This window comes from Podarcis vaucheri (genome assembly GCF_965113315.1).
Source record: "Podarcis vaucheri genome assembly, chromosome: 16".
NCBI classification, from domain to species: domain Eukaryota; kingdom Metazoa; phylum Chordata; class Lepidosauria; order Squamata; family Lacertidae; genus Podarcis; species Podarcis vaucheri.
Window position 1 is genome coordinate 9996153 of NC_138754.1, and position 23019 is coordinate 10019171.

Below are 23019 nucleotides of genomic sequence, written 5' to 3' on the forward strand. Positions count from 1 at the left end.
GAAAAAGGAGAAGGAAAGTTAATTGTTCGTCTTTCTGAGTCATTATTCTTCGGCAGATGCACCCAAACAGTTAGATTGCGTGGGATGAGGGTGTGTGTGTGTGAGAGAGATGTAAATAGATCATTTCCAGAGAGACCCTAAACAAGTCGCTATAACAATAAAAAAGCAGTATTTATGTTGTGTTAGTGGGTTGTTCAACATGTTCCAAGTTGCACCCAGCTAATGCCCTGTCTGTACTATGCATTTAAAGCACGACTGTATCACTTTAAGCAGCCGTGCCTTCTCCCAAAGTCTCCTGGGAACTGTAGCTTGCTAGCTCAGTTGGCAGAGCATGAGATTAATAATCTCAGGGTTTTGGGGGGTTGAGCCCCACCTTGGGCAAAAGATTCCTGCATTTCGGGGGTTGGACTAAAGGACCTCTGAAGGTCCCTTCCAACTCTACATAAAATTACAATATAAAAGCTGCAAAACACATAGTAAAAATAAGGACACCAACCAGCCAATAACCCCCCCCCCTTCTAACAACTCATTTAAAAGGGCATCGGCTGAAAAGGAATCTTTTCGCCTGGCGCCTAAAGGTGTATAATGAAGGACCCCTCCCCACCCATTTTACACAAAAGAAAATAGATTCAAGGGCTAAGCTCCATCACCCACTACTACTGCGTCTCAGCCCCAGTACCTGTTTCCTCCTTTTCAAAAAAAAGAAAACAAGGGCAGATGTTCAATCCTGGAGCCCATTACGCCCTTGTTTGAACCCCAGCGCCTATCCTGACCTCCCCTCCCTTTCTTTTAACCCTATAGAAAAAAATAGGTGCTGGGCCTAGGCCTTGGAAGCCATTAAGTCCTTGTTCGAGCCCCAGCGCCTCTTTCCCCTGCCCCTTAAGCAGGGGGTGGGGGAGCTTTTCCATCCTGAAGGCCACATTCCTTTCTCGGCAGCCTTCCAGGGGCCACATGCTACCGGTGGGCGGGGCCAGTGGCAAAAGTGGGTGGAGTTTCTACACACTTTTGCACACGCCTCTGTTCTCCATCCCCGGACCTCCTTGGTATTCCTTCTCCTTGCCTCTTCCCTGCTGCTTTATAATCCAACAGGAACAAGAAAATAGGTACGGGAGCTGAGCCCCAGAGCCTATTACCACGTGTTTGAGCCCTGGCACCTCTCCCGCTTTTGTTCCCCACCCAGTAAGAAAAAAGAAAATAGGCACCGTATTTTCTTAGCCCCAGAAGCTAAAATTACCCCCATGTTTGAGTGCCAGAACCTCTCCCCTTGCTATTTGAACCCAACAACAACAAAAAGGAAATAGGTGCTGTTGTTGAACCCTGCAACATATCCCCTTTTCCTCTTGTTTGGGCCCCTCACCTCTCCTCTTCCTTTTAAAAATCCAGTTAAGGAAATAAAAATAAAATAGGTGCAGGGGCTGAGCCCTGGGCCCATTTCCCTCCGTGTGTGAGCCCCAGAACCTCTATCTCTCTCCCTTTCAAAACCCAGTAGAGCGGGGAGAAATAAAGAAAATAGGTGCAGGGACTGAGCCCTGGGACCCATTTCCCTCCCTGTGTGAGCCCCAGAACCTCTCTCTCTCTTTCAAAACCCAATGGGGGGGGAGAAAATAGGTGCAGGGGCCGAGTCCTGGGGCCCATTCCCCTCCATGTGTGAGCCCCCGAACCTCTATCTCTCTCCCTTTCAAAACACAACAGGGGGAAAAATAAAGAAAATAGGTTCAGGGGCTGAGCCCTGGTGTCCATTTCCCTCCGTTTGTGAGCCCCAGAACCAATCTCTTTCTCTCTCCCTTTCAAAACCCAAAAGAGGGGAGGAGAAATAAAGAAAATAGGTTCAGGGGCTGAGCCCTGAGACCCATTTCCCTCCCTGTGTGAGCCCCAGAACCTCTTTCTCTCTCCCTTTCAAAACCCAATAGAGGGGGGAGAAATAAAGAAAATAGGTGCAGGGGCTGAGATCCCTTCCCAAACCATTCACGAGCCCCTTTGCTTGAGCCCCGGCACCGATCCTTCCTCGCTCTTTAGGGAAGGCTTGAACGCCGCGCCCTTTCGCCGGGTCCGCCCCGTCCGAGGCGGAGCCGCAGCCGCGCGGCTGCCGGGCGGAGCGGGAGGCGGATCCGGGCGAGGAGGATCCGGCCGAGGCGGGAAGGAGGGCGGCCGGCCGCCCCATCGCGGGGGGTTTGCCCGGGGAGGGAGGCAGGCAGGCAGCCAGCGCTTCCCCGCAGGGCTTCCCCCGGGGATCGATCTCGCACGGAGCCTCGGCGATGGGTCCGGTGGGGCTGCAGCTGCTCTCGGGGGCCTGCCTGCTCTTCTCCCTGGGCATGTTCGGGACTGGCCTGTGAGCGCATTTTTGGGTTGGGGGCATTGGTTGTGGGGAGGGGGCAAGGCCTGGGGGTGGGGGGTTCTGGTTGGGTCAGGGATGTGGGGCTGTAGCAGGTGGGGAGGGGGATCTCCTGCCCTTCTTCCCCAGCAGGTGCCAGGCTCTGCCCCCGAGATAGACACGTGGGGCTCACAGAGCCCCCCAGCGAAATACCGCCCTGTGCACGTGTGAATGCGACGTGGCTTAGAGTGTAACACGTATCGCGGTGGGGCAGCGCTCCAGCGACGTGTCTGTGGGTGAGAGGTGCTGACAATAACAGTTTTATGGAGCGGACCTACCAGGAAGTGGGTTGCTATGGAGCAGGATATATAGGCAAGAGCCCATATTCAGGTCTTTATTATTCTAGGTGTTTTCTCCCGCTCCCAACGACTTTTTGGTTGAGTGCCACACTTCTAGTTTATGTGAGTTAAGGTATGGGGTGTATTTTGATGTGGGGCAGATAGATCCAAGGATGGTGTGGGCAACACAGACTACGTACACAGTTAGAGCACACAGACACCCCCCAATAATCCTGGGAACTGTAGTTTGCTAAGGGCGCTGGGAATTGTAGCGCCGTGAGAGGAAACGACGTTTCCCAGGATCCTTTGGTGCAAGCGGGCGTGCTTTAAATATGAATACAAAAACGGGGTCAGCTGGCGCAGAGCTGGGTATGTGAGTGGGGGAAACGAGCGTGGATGGATCCGATGTTGGGGTGAAGAGATGTGGGGCAGAGCGGTGGGACGGGTGATGGAGCTATGGGCACACAGGCCAGTGGCGTAGCGTGGGTTGTCAGGACCCGGGGCAAGGCAAGTAATTTGCGCCCCCTAACCCATGGATTTGCGTCCCCTAACCCTAACCCCCAGATGTTGCACCCAGTGCGGCCAGCCCCCCCTGCACCCCTCACGCTACGCCACTGACACAGGCGTCTGGTTGTAATCAAATGGGGAACTACGTCAGCCTCCATGATGACAAGGTATCCTCTCTCGCCTCTTCTCCAGGTCTGACCTGAAGCAGATGTTTGCAACCCAGAGTGTGGAGAACATCCAGTTTCTGCCGTTCCTCACCACCGATGTCAAGTATGGCCTGGGACTCTTTTGGGGAGCTCTGCTTAACGTGATTGTGGAACCTGTGGTCCTCCAAACGTTGATGGATTCCACCTCCAACCATCCCTGCTGGCTGCAGGGGCTGATGGGAATTGGAGTCCAACACGATCTAGAGGGCCGCAGGTTCCCCTTTGCTGCTTTATACCTCTATAGGTGCATTTAATAGGTGATCCCTGATTGGTTGGGACCACCTGTGTCTAGGACAAGGGTGGGGAGCGTGGTGGTCCTCCAAATGCTGCTGGACTCCCGTCACCCCTGACCTTTGGCCATGCTGGCTGCAGGGGCTGATGGGAATTGGAGTCCAACACAATCTAAAGCAGGGGTCAGCAAGCTTTTTCAGCAGGGGGCCAGTCCACTGTCCCTCAGACCTTGTGGGGGGCCGGATTATATTTTGAAAAATAAAATAAAAAAGAACGAATTCCTATACCCCACAAATAACCCAGAGATGCATTTTAAATAAAAGCACACATTTTACTCATGTAAAAACACCAGGCAGGCCCCACAAATAACCCAGAGGTGCATTTTAAATAAAAGGACATATTCTACTCATGTAAAAACACGCTGATTCCCGGACCGTCCGCAGGCCGGATTTAGAAGGCGATTGGGCCGGATCCGGCCCCTGGGCCTTAATTTGCCTACCCATGATCTAGAGGGCTGCAGTTTCCCCATCCCTACTTTACACCTCTGTAGGTGCATTTAATAGGTGATCCCTGATTGGTTGGGATTGCACAGAGGGGGCTCCTGCTGCAGCGTGTCTTTGGGTGGTCGTTGGGCAAGTTTGCACAAGTGCAGAGGTTTACCCTTTGGGGTTGGAGCTGCAACCTGGGCGATGTAAACAAGGTTGTAGCGTGAGCTCTGCTAAAAGCAGCAATTGTTCTGCACCAGAATCCGCAGCCTGAATAAAGCATATTTTTCTATGGCTGCATGATTTCTTATTTTGATTGATTCATACTTTCTTCTTTTTTTATTAAAGATTTTCTTGATTTACAAAAGTATGTGCAATGTCTCTCGTATTTTTTATGTAATTAATTTTTTTAAAAAAATACTTTATTCTGATTTGCTACTCATGCAAGACACTGAATGATGATGATGGTGGTGATAATAATAATAATAGTAATAATAATAATAGTAATAATAATAATAATAGCAATCTGCCAGAAGATAGGAAATGAACATTTTTCTTCCCCTCTTACATTATCTTTATCATCATCATCATTATTAACTTCATTTGTTGCATATCTACCACAAAAATGTCTTGAGGCAACATAACAATACTGGAAAATGCATTATATTTTAGGGCATCTAAAAACAACAAGCACTCAAAATGATCCCCGGCTGTATTGCTAAGCCCAACTATTGGGAATAATATTGTATTCAACAGGTCTTGCATCTGAGTAGACATGGTTAGAGCTGTGCTGTAATTCAAAGAGCAGCAGACAGAAACCCCACCTCCCTCTTACCAAGTATGCATGATTGTCCCATGAGGACTAGAGACTTGACATCTTACAAATGCAGCCTGAGGTTCTTGGGACGCAGAGATCTTGCACCTGGTAGCTTAGGCCATGATTCTGCTACAGGCTAACTGAGCTCTGGGTGTACATGATTGTGATATGGCTATTAGCAGAGATACAGTTCTTTTGGCACCCAGACCCCTTCTGAGGTACGTCCTGTGCCGGCTACACTGTGTGATCTGGAGTTACCGGAATGGCTGTCCTCGTTAAAAGCAACAACTTTTACCTTCTCTTTCCCCCTCAGTAATTTGAGCTGGCTGAGTTACGGCTTCCTGAAGGGAGACTGGACTCTCATCCTCGTCAACGCTGTGGGCGTGACGTTGCAGACTCTCTACATCCTGGTCTACTTCTACTTCAGCTCCGAGAAGGTGGGTGGGGATTGTGGCCAAAATCAGACATATTAACCACATTGGAAGAGCCCTGCAGGATCAGGCGAAAGGCCTATCTGGTCTAGCATCCTTTTTTCTGGAAGGCCTGAACCCTCTCTCCTTGAGATGCTGGCTTTTTACACACAAGGAGGACTTTCTTGGCTCGAGACCCCTGCACCTGCTCAAGTGGTACAGTCCCAGGATGCCTGTACCATGTGCCGTTTTGTAACGAGCGCTCGAACTGGCTCTTTCCTGGCACCCTCAAGCCTACATTCAGAGGCTGTTGACTCAAGAGGGCTGGTATCTTGAATCAACAACAGGCCACCTTTTGATGGGCCATAAATTTTCCATAGTGCTCCAGCCACGCCTGACTTACTATCCCTGGGTCACTTGCAGGGCACGGCGGAAGGATGGAGGGAGACTTCTGTATTACACACACAAAATCAGCGTTGTAACAACCAAGTGCCTGGCATGATTTTTTAAATGTATATATTTAATGTGGATAATGTATATAATTATTATTCATTGCACTTCTTAAGTCACTTTTCTGGTGAAACAATAAACTCATAGCAGCTTCCAGTAGAATGCGAAAAATTGAAACCAAGCTAAAATATAGCTTGGCTGGTAGCACATGAAGACTCAAGGTCATGGGTTCGAGCCTTGCGCTGGGCAAAAATATTCTTGCATTGTGGGGAAGTTGGACTAAATGGTCCCTTCCAACTTTACAATTCTATGATTCTATGAAAAGATAATAAAAGCTAACAACGTGCATAGACATCAAAGGTGGTCTAACACAATACTAAAATACGCCATGATATACTGTATAAAATTTGCTAATTTAAAGAAAAATTTTTACCCGATCCTTAAAAATAACTGGTGGTGGTTCCAAGCATAACTTCCCTGGGGAGAGACATGAGCGCTTAAGGTGGTTATGCTACTGCTTTTAAGTTAAGGTTACCAGATTTTTTTCAAAGAACCCGGGGACACTTTTTTTAAAAAAAGAGGGGGGGAAATTATTTTAAAAATTAGTTATTTTTCAAAAAAGAAGTAATATCTTCTCTTCTGTGGTCTCCTCTGTTGCGCGGCCTTCCTCTGGCCCCAGCCTGCTCTCTTGGAGTGCTAGCCGCCGTGGAGTAGGCTCAGGCCGGGCCTGGGCAGTTGGTCAGGTGGCCAGGCGCTCTCGCTCCTGGCTCGATTTGGGTCGTGGGGGGGGGTCAGCGGTCCCCCCTGTTGACATGCCGGGTGTCCCCGGTTCTCCCATGGGAGCGGCAGTCTCAGCAGCCCAGAGCCAGCCTGGTAGCACAGTTGGCTCTGGCTGGCTTCAGGAGCTGCTCGCTGCCATGGCGCCCACCATTTTGCCTCGCCGGAAGTCCCCATATGATGTCTTGTGCCGTTGAACCAATCACGCAACATTCATTCCCTACTAATAAATCTACAACACTTAAAATATAAATCCGGGGACATTAAATGAAATCCGGGGACGGATTTTGTCCGGGGACAGATTTGTAACTCTGGGGACAGTCCCCAGGAAATGGGGACATCTGGTATCCATATTTTAAGTACATGGTGCAGATGGAAGCGAGAAAATAGGATCCCGATCTTATGTAGAAGTCCGGGATGGGCAGCCTAATGGTTAGATTCCAGCTTTCATCAGCCCCAACCAGTAGGATCCGTGGTTTGGCATGATGGGAGCTGTAGGCCAGCAGTATCTTAAGGGCTATCTGTGTCCCATCCTTAATTTAAATAAGGAATTATTTAAATAATAATAAATGGAGTAGAAGTTTAAATAGTGAGTGTTGTTGATTCCAAACAACCATCTCCTTTTCTCTTCCCTCGTCTAGCGGTCTGTGCTGTTGAAGACCATGGGCTTATTGGCAGTGCTCCTCCTCGGCTATGGTTACTTCAACCTGCTGGTTCCGGATGTTTCCGTGCGCCTGACGCGCCTGGGCCTCTTCTGCAGCCTCTTCACCATCACCATGTACCTCTCACCACTGGCTGACCTGGTATGCTACAAAAAAAAGAGATTGCCATCCTCATAAACTAGCATATAGGAGTAATATTGCCCTTTCGACAGAGGAGACAGGATGCAGCCATTGTGGCCAGTAGCTACTGATATTCCCATTTCCTACTGGAATCTTCCGGGCCCCTTCTCAAGCCATCTAAGTGGGCGTCCGTCACTACATCTTGTGGGAGTGAGTTCCATAGGCACCGTGTGAACCTAAGACCATATAAGAAAGAGGTTGGTTGCTGGGCCAGGCCCAAGGCCCATAATAGTCCAGTTCTCACACGATGGCTGACCAGACGCCTCAATGGGCGTTGCGGTTCTATTGCTCTACGCATTTCAGGGCGAACCAGTTTTAATCGAGGCAGTTCAAAACCATCATTTAAAATCCCCAAGTTTTTTTTAAAAAGGGCTGATTTGAAATTCTTAATGGAAACTCAAGATTGCCTCTGGCACACTGAGCGTACATTTTTTGGGGGGTTTTTTCCACCCTGGCAAGCCAAGAGGCATGAACCGAGTTTCAAGGGTGCATTTTTGCCAGGGAAAAAAACACCCCAGGAGGCTGCAAAGCAGGCATGGCCTGGTGAGAGTTCCAAGGGCCAGATAGGAAGGTTTAGAGGGCCGCATTTGACCCCCAAGTCTGAGGTGTGTCCACCCTCTGGTCATTCTGCTGACCAATTAAATATAGCATCCTGGAAACTGTTATTTGGAAGGGCCAGGAAATAAACGGATTAAGGGTATTGTTGGTTTTTTTAAAAAAGAAATGATTAAGATAGGTGAATTTACGACTAAATAAGTGCCTGCCCTCAGATGGCACAGCGCTATCAGGCGTAGTCATCCCTGTGGCTTCATCCTGTGTTGCGTAACTCTCCGCTTTGGCCCCGATCCCATCCCCACCCTGCTTAGCCATCCAAAACATTTGCGCACCGCAGATCAGGTGTCTAGAGAGGCCGGTGCCATTTCCTGTGATGAGACAACGGCAGGACCGGAATCTTCCGGAAGCCAGGCTTGCCTGCCAGGTGGCGGCGTGGCAAGTCCTTCATTATTCTTGTTTTCGTAAGGTGAAAAGGAAATGTCCATGTTCAGAGAGAGAGAGAGAAAGAGAGAGTGAGCATTCGTGATCCCGAGAAACCAGATAAGTTGCAGGACTCAGGTTGTTGAACGAACACACTGGTCCCAGTTCACTTGGAACTGGGAAGTGTGGTTTGGTGCAGGGATCTGAGAGGAACTAAGGCCTGCGGGCCAAATTCAGCCTTTAAGAGGTTTTCGTCTTCTTTTGCATGACTTTTCCCAGACTAGAGCTCCAGCTGTTGTTGGACTACTACTCCCATCACCCCTTGCTTAGCAGAGCTAGTGGTCAGGGATGATGGGAATTGTAGTACAAAAACAAGCCGGAGACCCAAGTTTGGGAAAACCTGGCTCTGGGTGTAGTGGTTAAGAGCAGTGGACTTGTAATCTGGTGAACCGGGTTCGCTTCTCCGCTCCTCCACATGCAGCTGCTGGGTGACCTTGGGCCAGTCACACTTCTTTGAAGTCTCTCAGCCCCACTCACCCCACAGAGTGTTTGTTGTGAGGGAGGAAGGGAAAGGAGAATGTTAGCCGCTTTGAGACGCCTTCGGGTAGTGATAAAGGGGGATATCAAATCCAAACTCCTCCCCCTTCTCTTCCTCCTTGCTGTACCCTCTCCTTGAGAGCTTTTTCCTGGCGAAAATGTGTCCTTAAATAGCAGTTGCTTGCCTGCATGGGGGATGCACGTGTGTGTGTGTGTGTGTGTGTGTGTGTGTGACTGACAAGAAAATCACCTGCTGCACAAAGGGAAGAGTCAGACCTGATACATAAGAAGCTGCCTTCTACACAGTCTATTGGTTCATATAGCTCAGTATTGTCTACTCTGAGTGGCTGGGGAAACCCAGCGAGATGGGCAGGGTACAGTGGTACCCTGCAAGACGAATGCCTCGCAAGACGGAAAACCCGCAAGACGAAAGGGTTTTCTGTTTTGGAGGCACTTCGCAAGACGAATTTCCCTATGGGCTTGCTTCACAAGACGAAAGCCCATAGGGAAATCTCCGGGGACCTGTTTTAAATTGCTGGCGGTCGGGAGCAAAGACTTTCGCCCACAGCCGGCCTTCAGAAGAGGTCCTGGACCTCTTCTGAAGGCCGGTGGGGGGGCAAAAGTCTTTGCTCCCCCCCGCCTGCCTTCCCGGGACAGCGGAGACTTCTCTGCTGTCCCGGGCGATCTTAAAATGCTGGTGGGCGGGAGCGAAGCGTTCACTGCCGACCCCCAGCATTTTAAAATTTCCCCGGGACAGCGGAGGCTTCGCTCCCGCCCGCCAGCATTTTAAAATCGCCCCGGGACAGCAGGGGCTTTTAAAATGCTGGCGGTCGGCAGCAAAGCCCTCCTGTCCCCGGAGCTTGCGGGGCGGGAGGTGGGAAGAAGGGCTTTTCTTCCCACCGCCAGCCTTCAGAACAGCCTTCTGAAGGCTGGGGGTGGGAAGAAAAGCCCTTGTCCCCCCCCCCCAGCCTTCAGAAGAGGTCGGGGGACAGACTGTCCCCGGACCTGGTCTGAAGGCGGTTTCCCTAGGAACGCATTAATTGATTTTCAATGCATTCCTATGGGAAACCGTGCTTCGCAAGACGAAAAACTCGCAAGAAGAAAAAACTTGCGGAACGAATTAATTTCGTCTTGCGAGGCACCACTGTATAAATAAATTGTTGTTGTTGTTGTTGTTATTCTGACTGGCAGCAGCTTTCCAGGGTTTCAGGTTCCGCACCAGCCCTACCTAGGGATCGAACCTGCGACTTTCAGGTCCTGCTGGCAGGTTTCCCATCGGGGCATCTGGTTGGCCACTGCGAGACTGGGATGGGGGACCCAGGTGGGCTTGGGGGTCAGGTCCAGCAGCCAGGCTCAGCTTCGGTCCTTATGGTCTGAGCACAATTCGAAGTGTTGGTGCTGACCTTTAAAGCCCTAAACGGCCTCAGTCCTGTATACCTGAAGGAGCGTCTCCACCGCCAACATCCAGCCCGGACACTGAGGTCCAGCACTAAGGGCGTTCTGGCGGTTCCCTCGCTGCGAGAAGTGAGGTTAGAGGAAACCAGGCGGAGGGCCTTCTTGGTAGTGGCACCTGCCCTGTGGAACGCCCTCCCAGCAGATCTCAAGGCAATAAACAACTACAGTGGTATCTTGGGTTACAGATGCTTCAGGTTACAGACGCCTCAGGTTACAGACTCCGCTAACCCAGAAATAGTACCTTGGGTTAAGAACTTTGCCTCAGGATGAGAACAGAAATCGCGCAGTGGCAGCGGGAGGCCCCATTAGCTAAAGTGGTACCTCAGGTTAAGAACAGTTTCAGGTTAAGAACGGACCTCCAGAACAAATTAAGTTCTTAACCAGAGGTACCACTGTATTTTACTTTTAAAAGACAACTGAAGGCTGTTTAGGGATGTTTTTAATGTATGACGCTGTATTGTTTTTAATATTCGGTTGGAAGCCACCCAGAGTGGCTGGGGAACCTAGCCAGATGGGCGGGGTATAACTAATAAATTATTATTATTATTATTTATTATTAGTTCTGACATCTCTGAACCAGACAATTCTTTGCGTCTTCTCAGGCCAAGATCGTGAGGAGCCGCTCCACACAGTGCCTCTCCTTTCCGCTGACAGTCACAACCTTCCTGGCTTCGGCCTCCTGGACCTTGTATGGGATTCTGCTTCAGGATGTTTACATTGCGGTGAGCAGCGCACGTTTCTGTGCGCCCGATCTTTGTGCACGTGGAGGTGGCCACGGCAGTGTCCGATGAACGGTTGTGCCCCCGTCTCTGCCCTCTGATAAATCATGCGGCATTGATTTTAATTAATTAAACGGAGAGGCCAGTAAAACACCCTTGGCAGAGAGGAACACGAGAGCGGGTGGTGGTGATGCAATTGGATTTTTTAAAATCGGTTTTTCTCTCCTCCCTTTTCTCCTGTTTGCCCTTCACCTCGTTCCTCCCCATATCTCCCTCCCGGGTTAAGAGATTTTAAGATGCTTCCTTATGCAGAGTCGGATTTTTGAGTCCACTGAGCGCAGTGTTGTCTGCACTGACTGGCAGCGTCTCTCCAGGGTTTCAGGCGGGGGTCTCTCTCCCAGCCCCCCGCCTGGAGAAGTGCCATTGGGGACTTTCTGCAAGCAAAGCAGACATAGCTGTCAACTTAGAGATTTGAAAATAAGGGGCCAGCAGCCTCGAAAATAAGGGATCAGCAGCCAAAATAAGGGATCAACAATTACTTTGATAAAAAACATATTTTGTTGTGTGCAAATGGCTTTAGATACCTATTAGGTCCATAAATTACCATATAGCATACATTCAACACAAAAAACAGCAACAATTTGTTGTTGACAAAGCACAGCTGGACATAGAAAGGGCCCCATTACCTTCAGTAGCTTATTTAAGGGACATCATCAATAAGGGACAGCAGCGGGACATGGCGCTGGGATAAGGGACTGTCCCGCCAAATAAGGGACGCTTGACAGCTATGAAAGCAGATGGTCTGCCACTGACCTCCTTTCTGCCTCTTCCAGGTCCCCAACGTGCCAGGCATAGCCACCAGCCTCATCCGGTTCTGGCTCTTTTGGCGCTTCCCTCCGGACCTCAACAAAACCTACAAGTCGCTGCAGGCCTGAGGACCCGGGGCATGGGTTTTACGACCGCCCTTGGCCAAGGAAGGGGGGAAAGTGCTGAGTTTCGGCTGGGCGTGGCTGTTGCGTCCCTGCTCTCCTTGCGCCTTCAGGAGCCCCCCCCCCGCCGACCATCCGGCCTGTGCAAGTGGACTCTGCAGCAGGAACAATTCCTCCTCCATCTTGAGCTGTATAGTGCAGACTGAAAACCAGGGAGCCAGAGCAGGAAAAGGATGAAGGAACCAACCAACCAACCCTCTCTCTCTGCTGCTTTGCCAGGGTACAACAGTGGTCCTCCGGGTGCTGCTGGACTACAACTCCCATTATCCCTGCCCATTGGCCGTGCTGGCTGATGGGAGATGGAGTCCTGGAACATTGTTGAACTGCAACTTCCATCATCCATGCCCACTGACTGTGCTGGTTAGGGGCTGATGGGAACTGGAGTCTGTGAACATTGTTGAACAACAACTCCCATCATCCCTTGCCCATTGGCCATGCTGGCTGACGGGAGCTGGAGTCCTGGAACGTTGTTGAACTAAAACTCCCATCATCCCTGCCCATTGACTGTGCTGGCTGATGGGAGCTGGAGTCCTGGAACATTGTTGAACTACAACTCCCATCATCCCTGCCCATTGACTGTGCTGGCTGACGGGAGCTGGAGTCCTGGAACGTTGTTGAACTACAACTCCCATCATCCCTGCCCATTGACTGTGCTGGCTGATGGGAGCTGGAGTCCTGGAACATTGTTGAACTACAACTCCCATCATGCCTCACCACTGGCTGGAGCTGATGGGAGTTGGGGTCCAGGAGCATCCTAACCAGCCACCCACATTCTTCACCCTAGGCCTAGGAGGTGTAAACGTGGAGACCCCCCTGCTCCCCAAAAAGAAAATGCTGGGTGCCTCCTTGCTTTAATGCATTACTTCCAGAAGGCGACTTTCTCCCCCCGTTCTGCGGACAACCGTTTCTGCCGCCCGAGCAGTGAGGACTTCACAATTTCCGCCTCCGTGCCTTTTGACCAAGTTCTCTGCCCCTGCTTTCCCCTTCGTCTCACTGCCCCACAAACACCCCCTCCGCCCCTGTCTTCTTCCCCCAGTCTCTGGAGCGATTGCTCAGCTCTGAGCTCCACAAGAGGACTTTCCTAAGAAGCTGTGACTTCCCACACGAAGTGCCTTTTAATAAACCAGGTTGTTTTCTGGGAGGAGAACATGCCTTGAACCCTCCTTCTTTCTGTGTAGGCATTGAGGAAGCTGCCATTATACTGAGTCAGGCCAGCTGTGCATGTAGTTCAGTATTGTCTACACTGACTGGCAGCCGCTCTCCAGGGTTTCAGGCAAGGGAGTCTCTCTCTCTCTCTCTCTGCCAACCAGGTGCTCTGCCACTCAACTGTGGCTCTTTCCTAGAGATAAAGTAAGGTTCCAGTCCTCAAGGGTCGATTGCAATAGGAACATGAGAAGCTGCCTAGCTCATTGGTCCACATAACTCAGTGTTTTCTACTTCACCGGCAGCAGCTCTCCAGGGTTTCAGGCAAGGGGTCTTTTCCCAGGAGATGCCGGGGATCGAACCTGGAACCTCCTGCGTGCAAAGCAAATGCTCTGCCACGGAGCTACCGCCCCCTAGAAATAAAGATCCCAGTCCTTTCTTTTATCCTGGAGAGGGGAGTTGCCTTCTCTGGATGCATCTAATTGACTACTATAAGAAACAGGAAGCTGGACTAATCGAGCCTTTAGCCTGGTCCAACAGGGCTCTTCGGTTGGTTGGTTTATTGACAATTCCGTGCATTTGGTCCCCTGCTTCTCGGCCAAAAAGACTTCCAGTGGCCTGCATCAATTAAAACAAGGCAGTCCTTCCCCACAGGCTTACAACCTGAAAAACAGCAAAAGAGGGAAGAGCATCAGGGAGGGAAGAGGAAAGAAAGCAAACTCAGGCGCCAACTCTCAGATAGTTCTTACATAATGACTGGCTGGAACAGAAAGAGCCCAGGGGTAGTTGGTGCCCTTTCGGCAAAGCTGGTGGAACGGCCCTGCTTCTCTCTTCTTCTTCATCATCATCATCATTTTTAATTTATATACCGTCTTTCTATCTTACAATACTCAAGGCGGTTTACAAGCTGAAGAAACAAAAAATGTACATCTTATAACAATCTAATGCAAGACAAAAATGTGATAATAAAACATAACTTTAAAATTGGCAACCTACATCAAAAAAGTAACATTCAACAATCATTAGAATAATATAAAATACAGTGGTACCTCAGGTTAAGTCCTTAATTCGTCCCAGAGGTCCGTTCTTAACCTGAAGCTGTTCTTAACTTGAAGCACCACTTTAGCTAATGGAGCCTCCTGCTGCAGCAGCGCTGCCGGAGCAGGATTTCTGTTCTTATCCTGAAGCAAAGTTCTTAACCCGAGGTACTATTTCTGGGTTAGCGGAGTCTGTAACCTGAAGCGTATGTGTAATGGTTCTAGGGGTTGCTCGTGCTTAAGCAGGTGCCTATCTCCCTGGCTGGGTGCAAACACCTGGCTGGAGTGCCTGAGTGAACCTTTTCTGTCCGGACAGCCACTCACCCGTGGCTGTCTCAATCGCTGGCAGAATCCGTCAGTGGGCGTTTCTTAAACTTCTTCCAGCAAAGAAGCTCTTTGACGCCTAGTCTCCTCCTACTCTCTCTGCGCGAAAGCCAGGAGGCTGTAGGCAACGGAGGACCCCTACTCTCCCCGCTGGTCCCAGGCAAGGAGTCATGGGACCGCCTCGCTGCTTCCCCCATCTGCCCCCCTTCTCCACTGGTGCTACGCTGATTCTCTTCCCCAGAAGATGGGCTGCTCCTCCCGATCCCTGGACGCTCTCTGGAATCCCTCTGGCTTTTGCTCTCTCTCTCTGGCACTGATGGCAGTTCCCTGACAGTATGTAACCCGAGGTACCACTGTAATATCAACATATAAAAGTTAAGCAGAAATCCACTCAACAGTTACAATGAATAATATCTAAACTCTAATCAATCAAACAACAAGCCACAGTACATAAAACAATACAATACACACTGAGAAGCAGAGACTAGAGGGTGGGGCAAGGCAGGTGGAAGGAGGCCTTGCATAGGCGCCGACTCCATGGGGCCTGAGGGGGCCCGAGCCCCCTCAAAAATTCGTTTGGGGGGGCTCAGCCCCCCCAATAATCTCGGGCGGTGGTGGGCGCGTCCGCGGCTTTTATAGGGCGCCCGGCACGCACCAGCTCGATAACGGGCACCGGCGCGGCGGGGGGCGCCGGGCCGGGGGAGGGGGGCGGCCGGCCTGTCTCCTTGGCAACCCCATTGAGCAGCGCCGGCTCCCCCGGGAGGGCCATCCCCCCGCGCCACCGATCGCCAACACCGCCGACGCTGTGGCTGCCCGAGCCCAAGCCCGACCCGGAGCCCGAGCCTGAGCCCAAGCCCGTCAGTCAGGAAGGAAGGAAGGAGAAATGGGGAGGGAGACGAGGGAGGAAAATTGCGCGCAGGGTGAAGAAAGGAGAAGGGCGAACGAGACGAGCTTCCAACCCAAAAAAGGGCTGGAAGACTGGGAGGATGCAGGATCGGGAAAGAAAGCGACGCCTTCCCCGCCCGCGACGTCGCCCGCTTGTCATTGGCAGCGCAGCGGGCGCCCAGAGGGGCTGGGCACCGGCGCAGGGCCGCTCCGCGGCCGCGGAGGACAGCTGCGCGGCTAGCAAGGTGCGCCGCGTAGAGCGCGGCCCTTGTGTGGCCCGGTGGCCAGGCAAGCTCGGGCGGGGACCCCCATGCAAATCTAAGACGGGAGAAGAGGGCAGAGCAAAGGGGGTCTCTGAGACTTCCCTGCGCCCCAGAAAAGCGAAAGGATTTTCTCTTCTTTTTTTTTAATAAATATTTTATTAAGTTTTCAAATACAAAGTTAGAAACATACACTGAAGAAAAAAGTAAAAGAACAAGAAAAAGAAGAAAAGAAAAAGAAGAAAAGAAAACCAACCATTCAACACATTTTTTATATAACTAACTGGACTTCCTCGCATCTCCCTTACCCTGCATTCTTTATAATAAAGATATCAGCAAATTATTACCTTGTTTCGTACCTTATTTTGTACTTTTCAAATACTATACCTCTAAATTTAACATACTTTTCATCAGTTACTTATATCTTAAATTAAACATAGTATTACCTTAGATTTTGACCTTTTCTTACTTAAAATATAATTTCCTGTTTCCCAAATCTAATTGCTGAAGCTATAGTTTCCGAATCGTGTAAATTTTTAACATTCATACAACTTATATTGTTTTTGTAAATAGTCCTTAAATTTTTTCCAGTCCTCTTCCGTTGTTTCTTCTCCCAAATCTCGGATTCTGCCAGTCATTTCAGCCAGTTCCATGTAGTCCATCAATTGCGTCTGCCACTCTTCCAGTGTGGGCAAATCTTGTGTCTTCCAATATTTTGCGATAAGTATTCTTGCTGCTGTAGTTGCATACATAAAGTTCTATCCTTCTTTAACACTTTCTGGCCAACAATGCCCAAGAGGAAGGCCTCTGGTTTCTTGGGAAAGGTATACTTAAATACCTTTATTAACTCATTATAGATCATTTCCCAGAAGGCCTTCACTTTTGGACAAGTCCACCAGAGGTGAAAGAATGTCCCTTCAGCCTCCTTACATTTCCAACATTTATTATCAGACAGGTGATATATTTTTGCAAGCTTGACTGGGGTCATGTACCACCTATAAATCATTTTCATAATATTTTCCTTCAAGGCATTACATGCCGTGAATTTCATTCCGGTGGTCCATAACCTTTCCCAGTCCTCAAACATGATGTTATACCCAATATCCTGAGCCCATTTTATCATGGCTTATTTGACTGTCTCATCCTGAGTGATTTTCTCTTCAACCTGCCCTCCATCCTCTTGCAGAAAACTCTTTGCCTGCCCTGCCCGTATCTTGTTTTTGCTTTTTAATTCCACACACGCACCCTTCGGACTTCGTGGCAATCGGGCGCGCGGGTGCGTTTCCTAAGAGAGTGAGGACCCCCGCCTCCTCCCCACCTGCTCCCTCGCCAGCCAGCCAGCCGCGCGCCCTAGCCGGAGAGCCCCGGTCGTCCCCGTCGCGCAATCGGCTGGATCTCCCTTCAGCAGGCCGTGCTCACAACTCGGCCCAGGGACCCCCCAGCAGCAGATCTCCGGCCCAGCTGAAGAATCCGGCAACAAGCCCCCTCCTCCCCAATCGCTCCGCCGAAATACGCTCCAAAACCCCCCAGATAGGCCACCGGCCGCCAAGTCTAGTGGCGCCCTGAGCGAGGGTCTCTCCCCAACACCGCCACCTCGAACTGCGTTCTCCCGGCTACCCGAGCGAACCAGCGGCAGGACCCCGGTATGGGCCCCCCCAATATTTTTTATAAGTCGGCGCCCCTGAGGCCTTGCCTGATGGAGTCTCTCCCCTCACAGTTCTTCCTTCAAGAACAGCTCCCGTATGAGGACTCTTGCGTCCACCACCCAGCAGGAAGTTCTCCTGCACAAGCTGCCTTGATGTGCTACGCAAGGGCATCTTCTTCCTTAGGGAACTTGGGGGGTGGGGTGGGGTGCCCCCCCTTTGAACGTCTCCGTCTCCCGCCCCAAAACGGGCTGATTGCAGAAGCGTTCGTAATTCTCTCTGGGAGCTTGAACCCATTTCTAATCCCAGAGCTGTCCTGTGGTTCACAGCAGCGCCATGCCCCTGTTCGCGTGCAGAGTGCGCCTCCCTTGCCAACAGGTTCTCATGATTCAGGAGCCAAGATTTTCAGGCCAAGCATCGTGACCAGCTTCCTCGGAATATATCAAGTGTGCTGTACTCTAGGGAAAAGCGCACCACACCTTCCCATTCCTTGAAGCCACCGATATCCCCGGAAGCCAGTCATTAGTTCGCTCCTGCTAATTATCCAACTCACTTTGCCACGCCAGCTGTGCAGGTGCTAATTTTAAAAATCTAGAAAATCCTGGCTTTGGAACAAGGAGAGACCTGGCAGGACGGAGAGGTCCCGGTTTATGGCAGAAGCTCGCCTGACGCACAGGGCAGGCTGTTCTGGACGATCGCGGCCTCGGGGGCTGCGTTTGGCACCGCGGAACAAGAAATGCAACTGTGGAGAGGATAACTTGAAAGAGAAATTGGGTCAACTAGCATTTTGGGCAGAGGTTGCAAGCTTCTGAGTCACACAGGATTCTTTTGCAGACTATAGAGTCCAGGAAAGAAATAGTGGGTTGTATTGAACATTGGATACCCAAGAGTAAACCCACTAAAGTTAAATGGGCATGGCTGACTTGGGGGGCCCTACATCCCAATGGATCTGCTCTGAAACAGCTTCAACCTGGCTTTCAAACCTTCGCTGCAGCACAGTTTTAAAGGATCCCTTTCTGCTCCAAGGCTTCTTTGATTCCTATCATTCCATATTTTTAAAACTTGATTACAGTTGTTCTGCTGCCTTGCAGGGTATCTTTGGGAGAAGAAATGGTTAAGGAGTAAACTTAAGGAGCAGAGTCCTTAAGACAGTTGAGTGGCGCCTTGTATGCCTCCTTCCGGCATCTCCTGCACCCAGACTGGTGCCAAACATCTTGCTCTGCTTACCTTTGGATCACATCTTTGAGGCCGGTGTGTGTGTGTGTGTCTTGTTGAGTGGGCAGCCTAGAGCCTCCAGACCATGGGTTGGCAAACTAAGGTCTGTGGGCCGGATCAGGCCCAATTGCTTTCTGGATCCGGCCAAGGAATCACCGTGTGGATCACCAGTGCACACATTCTTTCCCTCTCCCTCCCTCCCTTGGCGGCGGCGCCTCCTCCCTCCCTCCTCCTGGCTTCTCCTCGCCCTGCCTAGAGGAGGAAGGGGACTGGGCTTTGTTGGTGCCAGCAGCAGTAGTGCTTGAGCGGCCGCCATTTTAAGCAGCCCCTCTCTGGAGCCATTTGTGCGCCGCTCATCGTCCCACACTGCCAGACACAGGTAAGCAGCCACCAGGGCTCATCCGGTGCTGTGGGGAAGGGAGGGGAGAGTCGGGGGGTGGCATATAGTCTGCCCCCCCGCAAGGTCTGAGGGACAGTGGACCGGCCCCCTGCTGGAAACATTTGCTGACCCCTGCTCCGGACACATGGCCCAGGCTTGCGCCCCAAGGAGGTCGCTTTGGTGTTGCTAATGCAGCGGTTTGACTCCCATTGTCTCTCAAGGCAGACAGATGTCAACAACTTTTGAGTAGAAATTAGGATGCAACCTGATGCTTGAGAAATAGTTGTAAAGCCACAGAAAGAAGCCTTGCTGGATCAAACCAGCAACCTGTTTTCACAGCCCTCAATCAGATGCTTCCAGGAAACTCCGTTTGGTCTTAAGTCAAGGCCAGGGGTAGGCTACCTAAGGCCCAGGGGCCGGATGCGGCCCAATCGCCATCTCAATCCGGCCTGCGGATGGTCCGGGAATCAGTGTGTTTTTACATGAGTAGAATGTGTCATTTTATTTAATATGCATTTCTGGGTTATTTGTGGGGCATAGGAATTCATTCTCCCCCCCAAAAAAATATAGTCTGGCCCCCCACAAGGTCCGAGGGACGGTGGACCGGCCCATAGCTGAAAAAGGTTGCTGACCCCTGGTCAAGACCCTCCCTCCCTGTTCCTCCACAGCCATAATCCCTTTTCAGCAGCCAATACAAAACTCACAATAATCCCTTTTCAGCAGCCAATACAAAAGAAGCTCACAAGCAGGCACAGTAGCAACAGCGCTGCCTCCCCATTCACCGTCCTTGATATTTTCTATTCAGCAGGGTATACTGCCCCTGAACCAGGAGGTTCTATTTGCCTCATTTTTAGGAAACTTTCTGAACTGATGACTCATGCAAAACTGTATCGTGGCAGCGTATGAAAAAAGCGTTTAAAAGACCATGGAATTATGAAATCATAAAATGCAGGCCAAACGTCCCACACTGAATCAAATTAATTATCTAAAAATACCTGGCAGAACAGAAATGCTTCCAGCAGGTGACAAAATATCAGGATTTCAAGCACCTTCCTGATTTCAACAGGAACAGTCTTCCAAAGTTACGGTGCCAACAACAAAGCCTTAGGTTTGCACAGAAACTAGGCCATTTTGGGATCCAGTTATAAGGCAGAAGGAAAATTTCCACAACCACCCTACCCTAAAGGCACATGCGGAGCCACTGTGTGTATCAGAGATCAGGTTGGGGATATCTTGATTGATTGATTGATTTCATTTATTATATCCCACCTTTTCCTTCAAGAAGCTCAAGGTGACATACATGGTTTCCCCGCTCCTCAAATCCCTTAAACAACCCTGTGGGGTAGGCTAGGCCGAGTGGCAGTGACTGGTCCAAGGTCACACCCAGTGAGCTTTGTGGCCAAGTGGGCATTTGAACCCGTCTCCCTGGTCCTAGTCTCTTAATTGCTACACCACCACTGGCTCTCTTTACATGTCAGTCCTGAAACACAAGGTGCTTTAAAAAAAACCACAACACCCACACACACCACTGAGAGTTCTCCTGAGCACGTGCAAAGTGCTTTTCTCTCACTTCAGTTCAGCTAACCGATCTAGCCCAGCTATCCCCAGCTAGTCTGAGGGACCCATCACCGCCTCTGTTGAAAAACACAAATCAGATTCTCTTCATCTCAGGAGCCCCAATGTGCCAGTGCTGGGGAGTAGAGAACCCACCAGCTTCTGCTAATGCTGAAAATAGGGCAGTGTATATTCTACAATTCAGGGGGGGGGGGAAATGTGTAATATAGGAGACACTGGTTCACAATCTTTTGCCTCGCACCGGCACCTAGGCAATCCACTCCCAGCGGATACGATTCTTTTAAAAATCCACCACCAGGCCACCAAAGAGCTCAGTCGTGTTCTCTGAAATTTTATTTATTGCTCCAGACGGGGTGCTTCTTTCCATCGGGGTGCTGTGCTCATGTCCTTGCCGCAGGGAAGGTCAGAACCGCAGTCCGCGGCGGGAGAGGTCTTCCCGGGCCTCTCGGATCTGCTCCTGCAACTCTCTCGCCGCCTCCTCGCAGTCGTTGAAGGTGGCCAAGCGGTACCCGACGACGCCCAGCGAGTAGCAGCCAAAGGCCACCAGCAGGTAGGTGGGCAGGGGCCACAGCACTTGGTGCCAGGCTAGGGGCAGCGGGTCGAGCCCCAAAAGGTTGAGAGTGAGAGCCGCCCAGACGGCGCCCAGGATAGACAGAGTCCAGAGCCACTGCAGGAGTTTCGTCATGGCCGAGCCTAGAGAAGAGGAGATGTGTCAGCGCTCGGGAGCAAGAGTAGGGGACCTCTGGGCTGTGCGGCCCTCCAGACTTCTCTGCCTGACCCTGCGGGAACTTCTGCAAGCCACACCCCTCGCCAATCCCGCTTTGCACCCTGCTTTGCCTGGCTGGGAAGCCCTGGTCCCTCCCACTCTACCCACTACGCCACACTGCCTCAAATCCACAGACAAGGCATCCATTTGGCCGCAGGCTTAATCCGTGATGAATGGACAGTGGAGAGACGAAGGGAGGAACACTAATGGCTCCCCATTCTCGTAGAAAAGGCACAGGAGCCCTGCAAGAGAATAAAGTTGGCAGTCCCAAGCGTGCTTCCTATGCATTTAAAAGAAGGAATGGGGTAAATGCTATGATTTCTCCAATGCAATCCTCCCAGATTTCTGCAACAATTGCCCATCTCCCCCACCAACTGTCAATTTCCTCTCCTAGGCTGGAATTCCCACCTGGAATTTCCTTCCTGGTCAGCAGCGACGCTGTATTCGGGATTCTGCTCTTGCGCTGGGTTCCCGTGCGCGTCGCGCGCGGGGTGACGCCATCTCCCCTTCCAGCCAATCACCGCCGCCTCCGGGAGCCAGGCATTGGGCTGCGCGCCGCGGTGCATTCTGGGAGTTGTAGTTTATTATCCCCCCCATTGCCATTTGGAAACGTCTTTCTTTGGTTCGTAATTCCGTTCCCAGCACAACTTCATAAACCTCTCCCGGGGCTTAATAGGGCTCCTCCCCTCCCGTCCCGGAGTTTCCTTTTCTCCAGCCTTAGGTAGGTAGGTAGATAAAAAGGGCACCCCTGAGCATGTGCAGAGTATTAACGCGTTGCAGTCGCGCGATGCGCACTTGGGACGGGAGGGGATGCCCTCTTGGGGCGAGGGATGTTGCGGAGCTGGAAAAGGTTGAGAAAACGGGGGGCGCCCCTAATGATCCAGGGACTGGAGCAACGCCCCTGCGAGGGAAATTCACAACATTTGAGGCTTTTTAGGGTAGAGAAAAGGCGACTCGGGGCGGGGAAGGGGGAAGAGGCATCATCATACTGGGATATAAAATCATAGAATCATACGGGTTGGAAGGGATCCTGAGGGTCATCTAGCCCAACCCCCTGCAAGGCAGGGATATGCAGCTGTGTGAACCTGCAGCCTTGGTGTTATCAATGCAAAGCTCTAACCAACAGAGCTATCCAGGCTGGGGAGAAAGTCGATGGAGAAATCCGCCGCACTGCTTCCCTCTCTTGCAATAAAGTCCTGGTACCCGGGATCATCCAGAGAAGAAGAATGTGGGAAGGTTCAGGGCAAGTAAAAAGGGAAAGACTTCTGCAAAAAGCCAGTAGTTTATTTGACATTTATTTATTTACTTGCTGCATTTATATTCCACCTTCATTCAAGGTGGCCTGCATGGCTCTCCCAAATCCTCATTTAATTCCCTTGAGGAAGGGCAGGGACTGCTTCCCGATGTTATGGCCAGTGAACTTCGTACAGCCAAGTAGGGATTTGAACCCAGGCCTCTCCCAGATCTTAGACCTGGGACCCTAACCACTACACCACACCACCGGCTCTAAACTGCGACTCGTTCCCACGAGAGGCATCGATGACCAATGACTTCTCACTTGGAAGGCTTTAAAAGAGAATTAGACAAATTCAGCAGGGAGAGGGGTTTGGTTTAAGAATCACTCTCTTTTCCCATGGGAATCAGAGAATTATAAATTTGGAAGGGACCCTAAGGATCACTCTAGCAATTGTAGCTCCCTCTGCGAGGGGGGGGGGCGGTGTCCCCTAACAACTCTTAGCAAAC

General features: G+C 50.9%; 2 protein-coding genes across 3 annotated transcripts; one reads left to right on the forward strand and one right to left on the reverse strand.

Annotated features, from left to right (window-relative positions):
* Positions 1-2101: 2101 nt before the first annotated feature.
* Positions 2102-13196, forward strand: SLC50A1 (solute carrier family 50 member 1). 2 transcript variants are annotated; one of them, XM_082204006.1, is made up of 6 exons: positions 2102-2329; positions 3349-3426; positions 5209-5332; positions 7174-7335; positions 10944-11063; positions 11894-13196. In XM_082204006.1, the coding sequence occupies exons 1-6, from the start codon at positions 2256-2258 to the stop codon at positions 11993-11995; spliced, it is 660 nt and encodes a 219-aa protein (XP_082060132.1). In that variant the 5' UTR covers positions 2102-2255; the 3' UTR covers positions 11996-13196. The 2 variants fall into 2 exon arrangements, with proteins under 2 accessions (XP_082060132.1, XP_082060133.1); XM_082204007.1 differs by lacking the exon at positions 2102-2329 and adding an exon at positions 2454-2607.
* Positions 13197-20825: 7629 nt separating this feature from the next.
* Positions 20826-21775, reverse strand: DPM3 (dolichyl-phosphate mannosyltransferase subunit 3, regulatory). Its single transcript, XM_082203551.1, has 2 exons — positions 21685-21775; positions 20826-21203 (listed from the first exon to the last, which is right to left on the reverse strand). Exon 2 carries the CDS (start codon positions 21193-21195, stop codon positions 20914-20916), a length of 282 nt encoding a protein of 93 aa, XP_082059677.1. The 5' UTR covers positions 21196-21203; positions 21685-21775; the 3' UTR covers positions 20826-20913.
* Positions 21776-23019: the final 1244 nt, after the last annotated feature.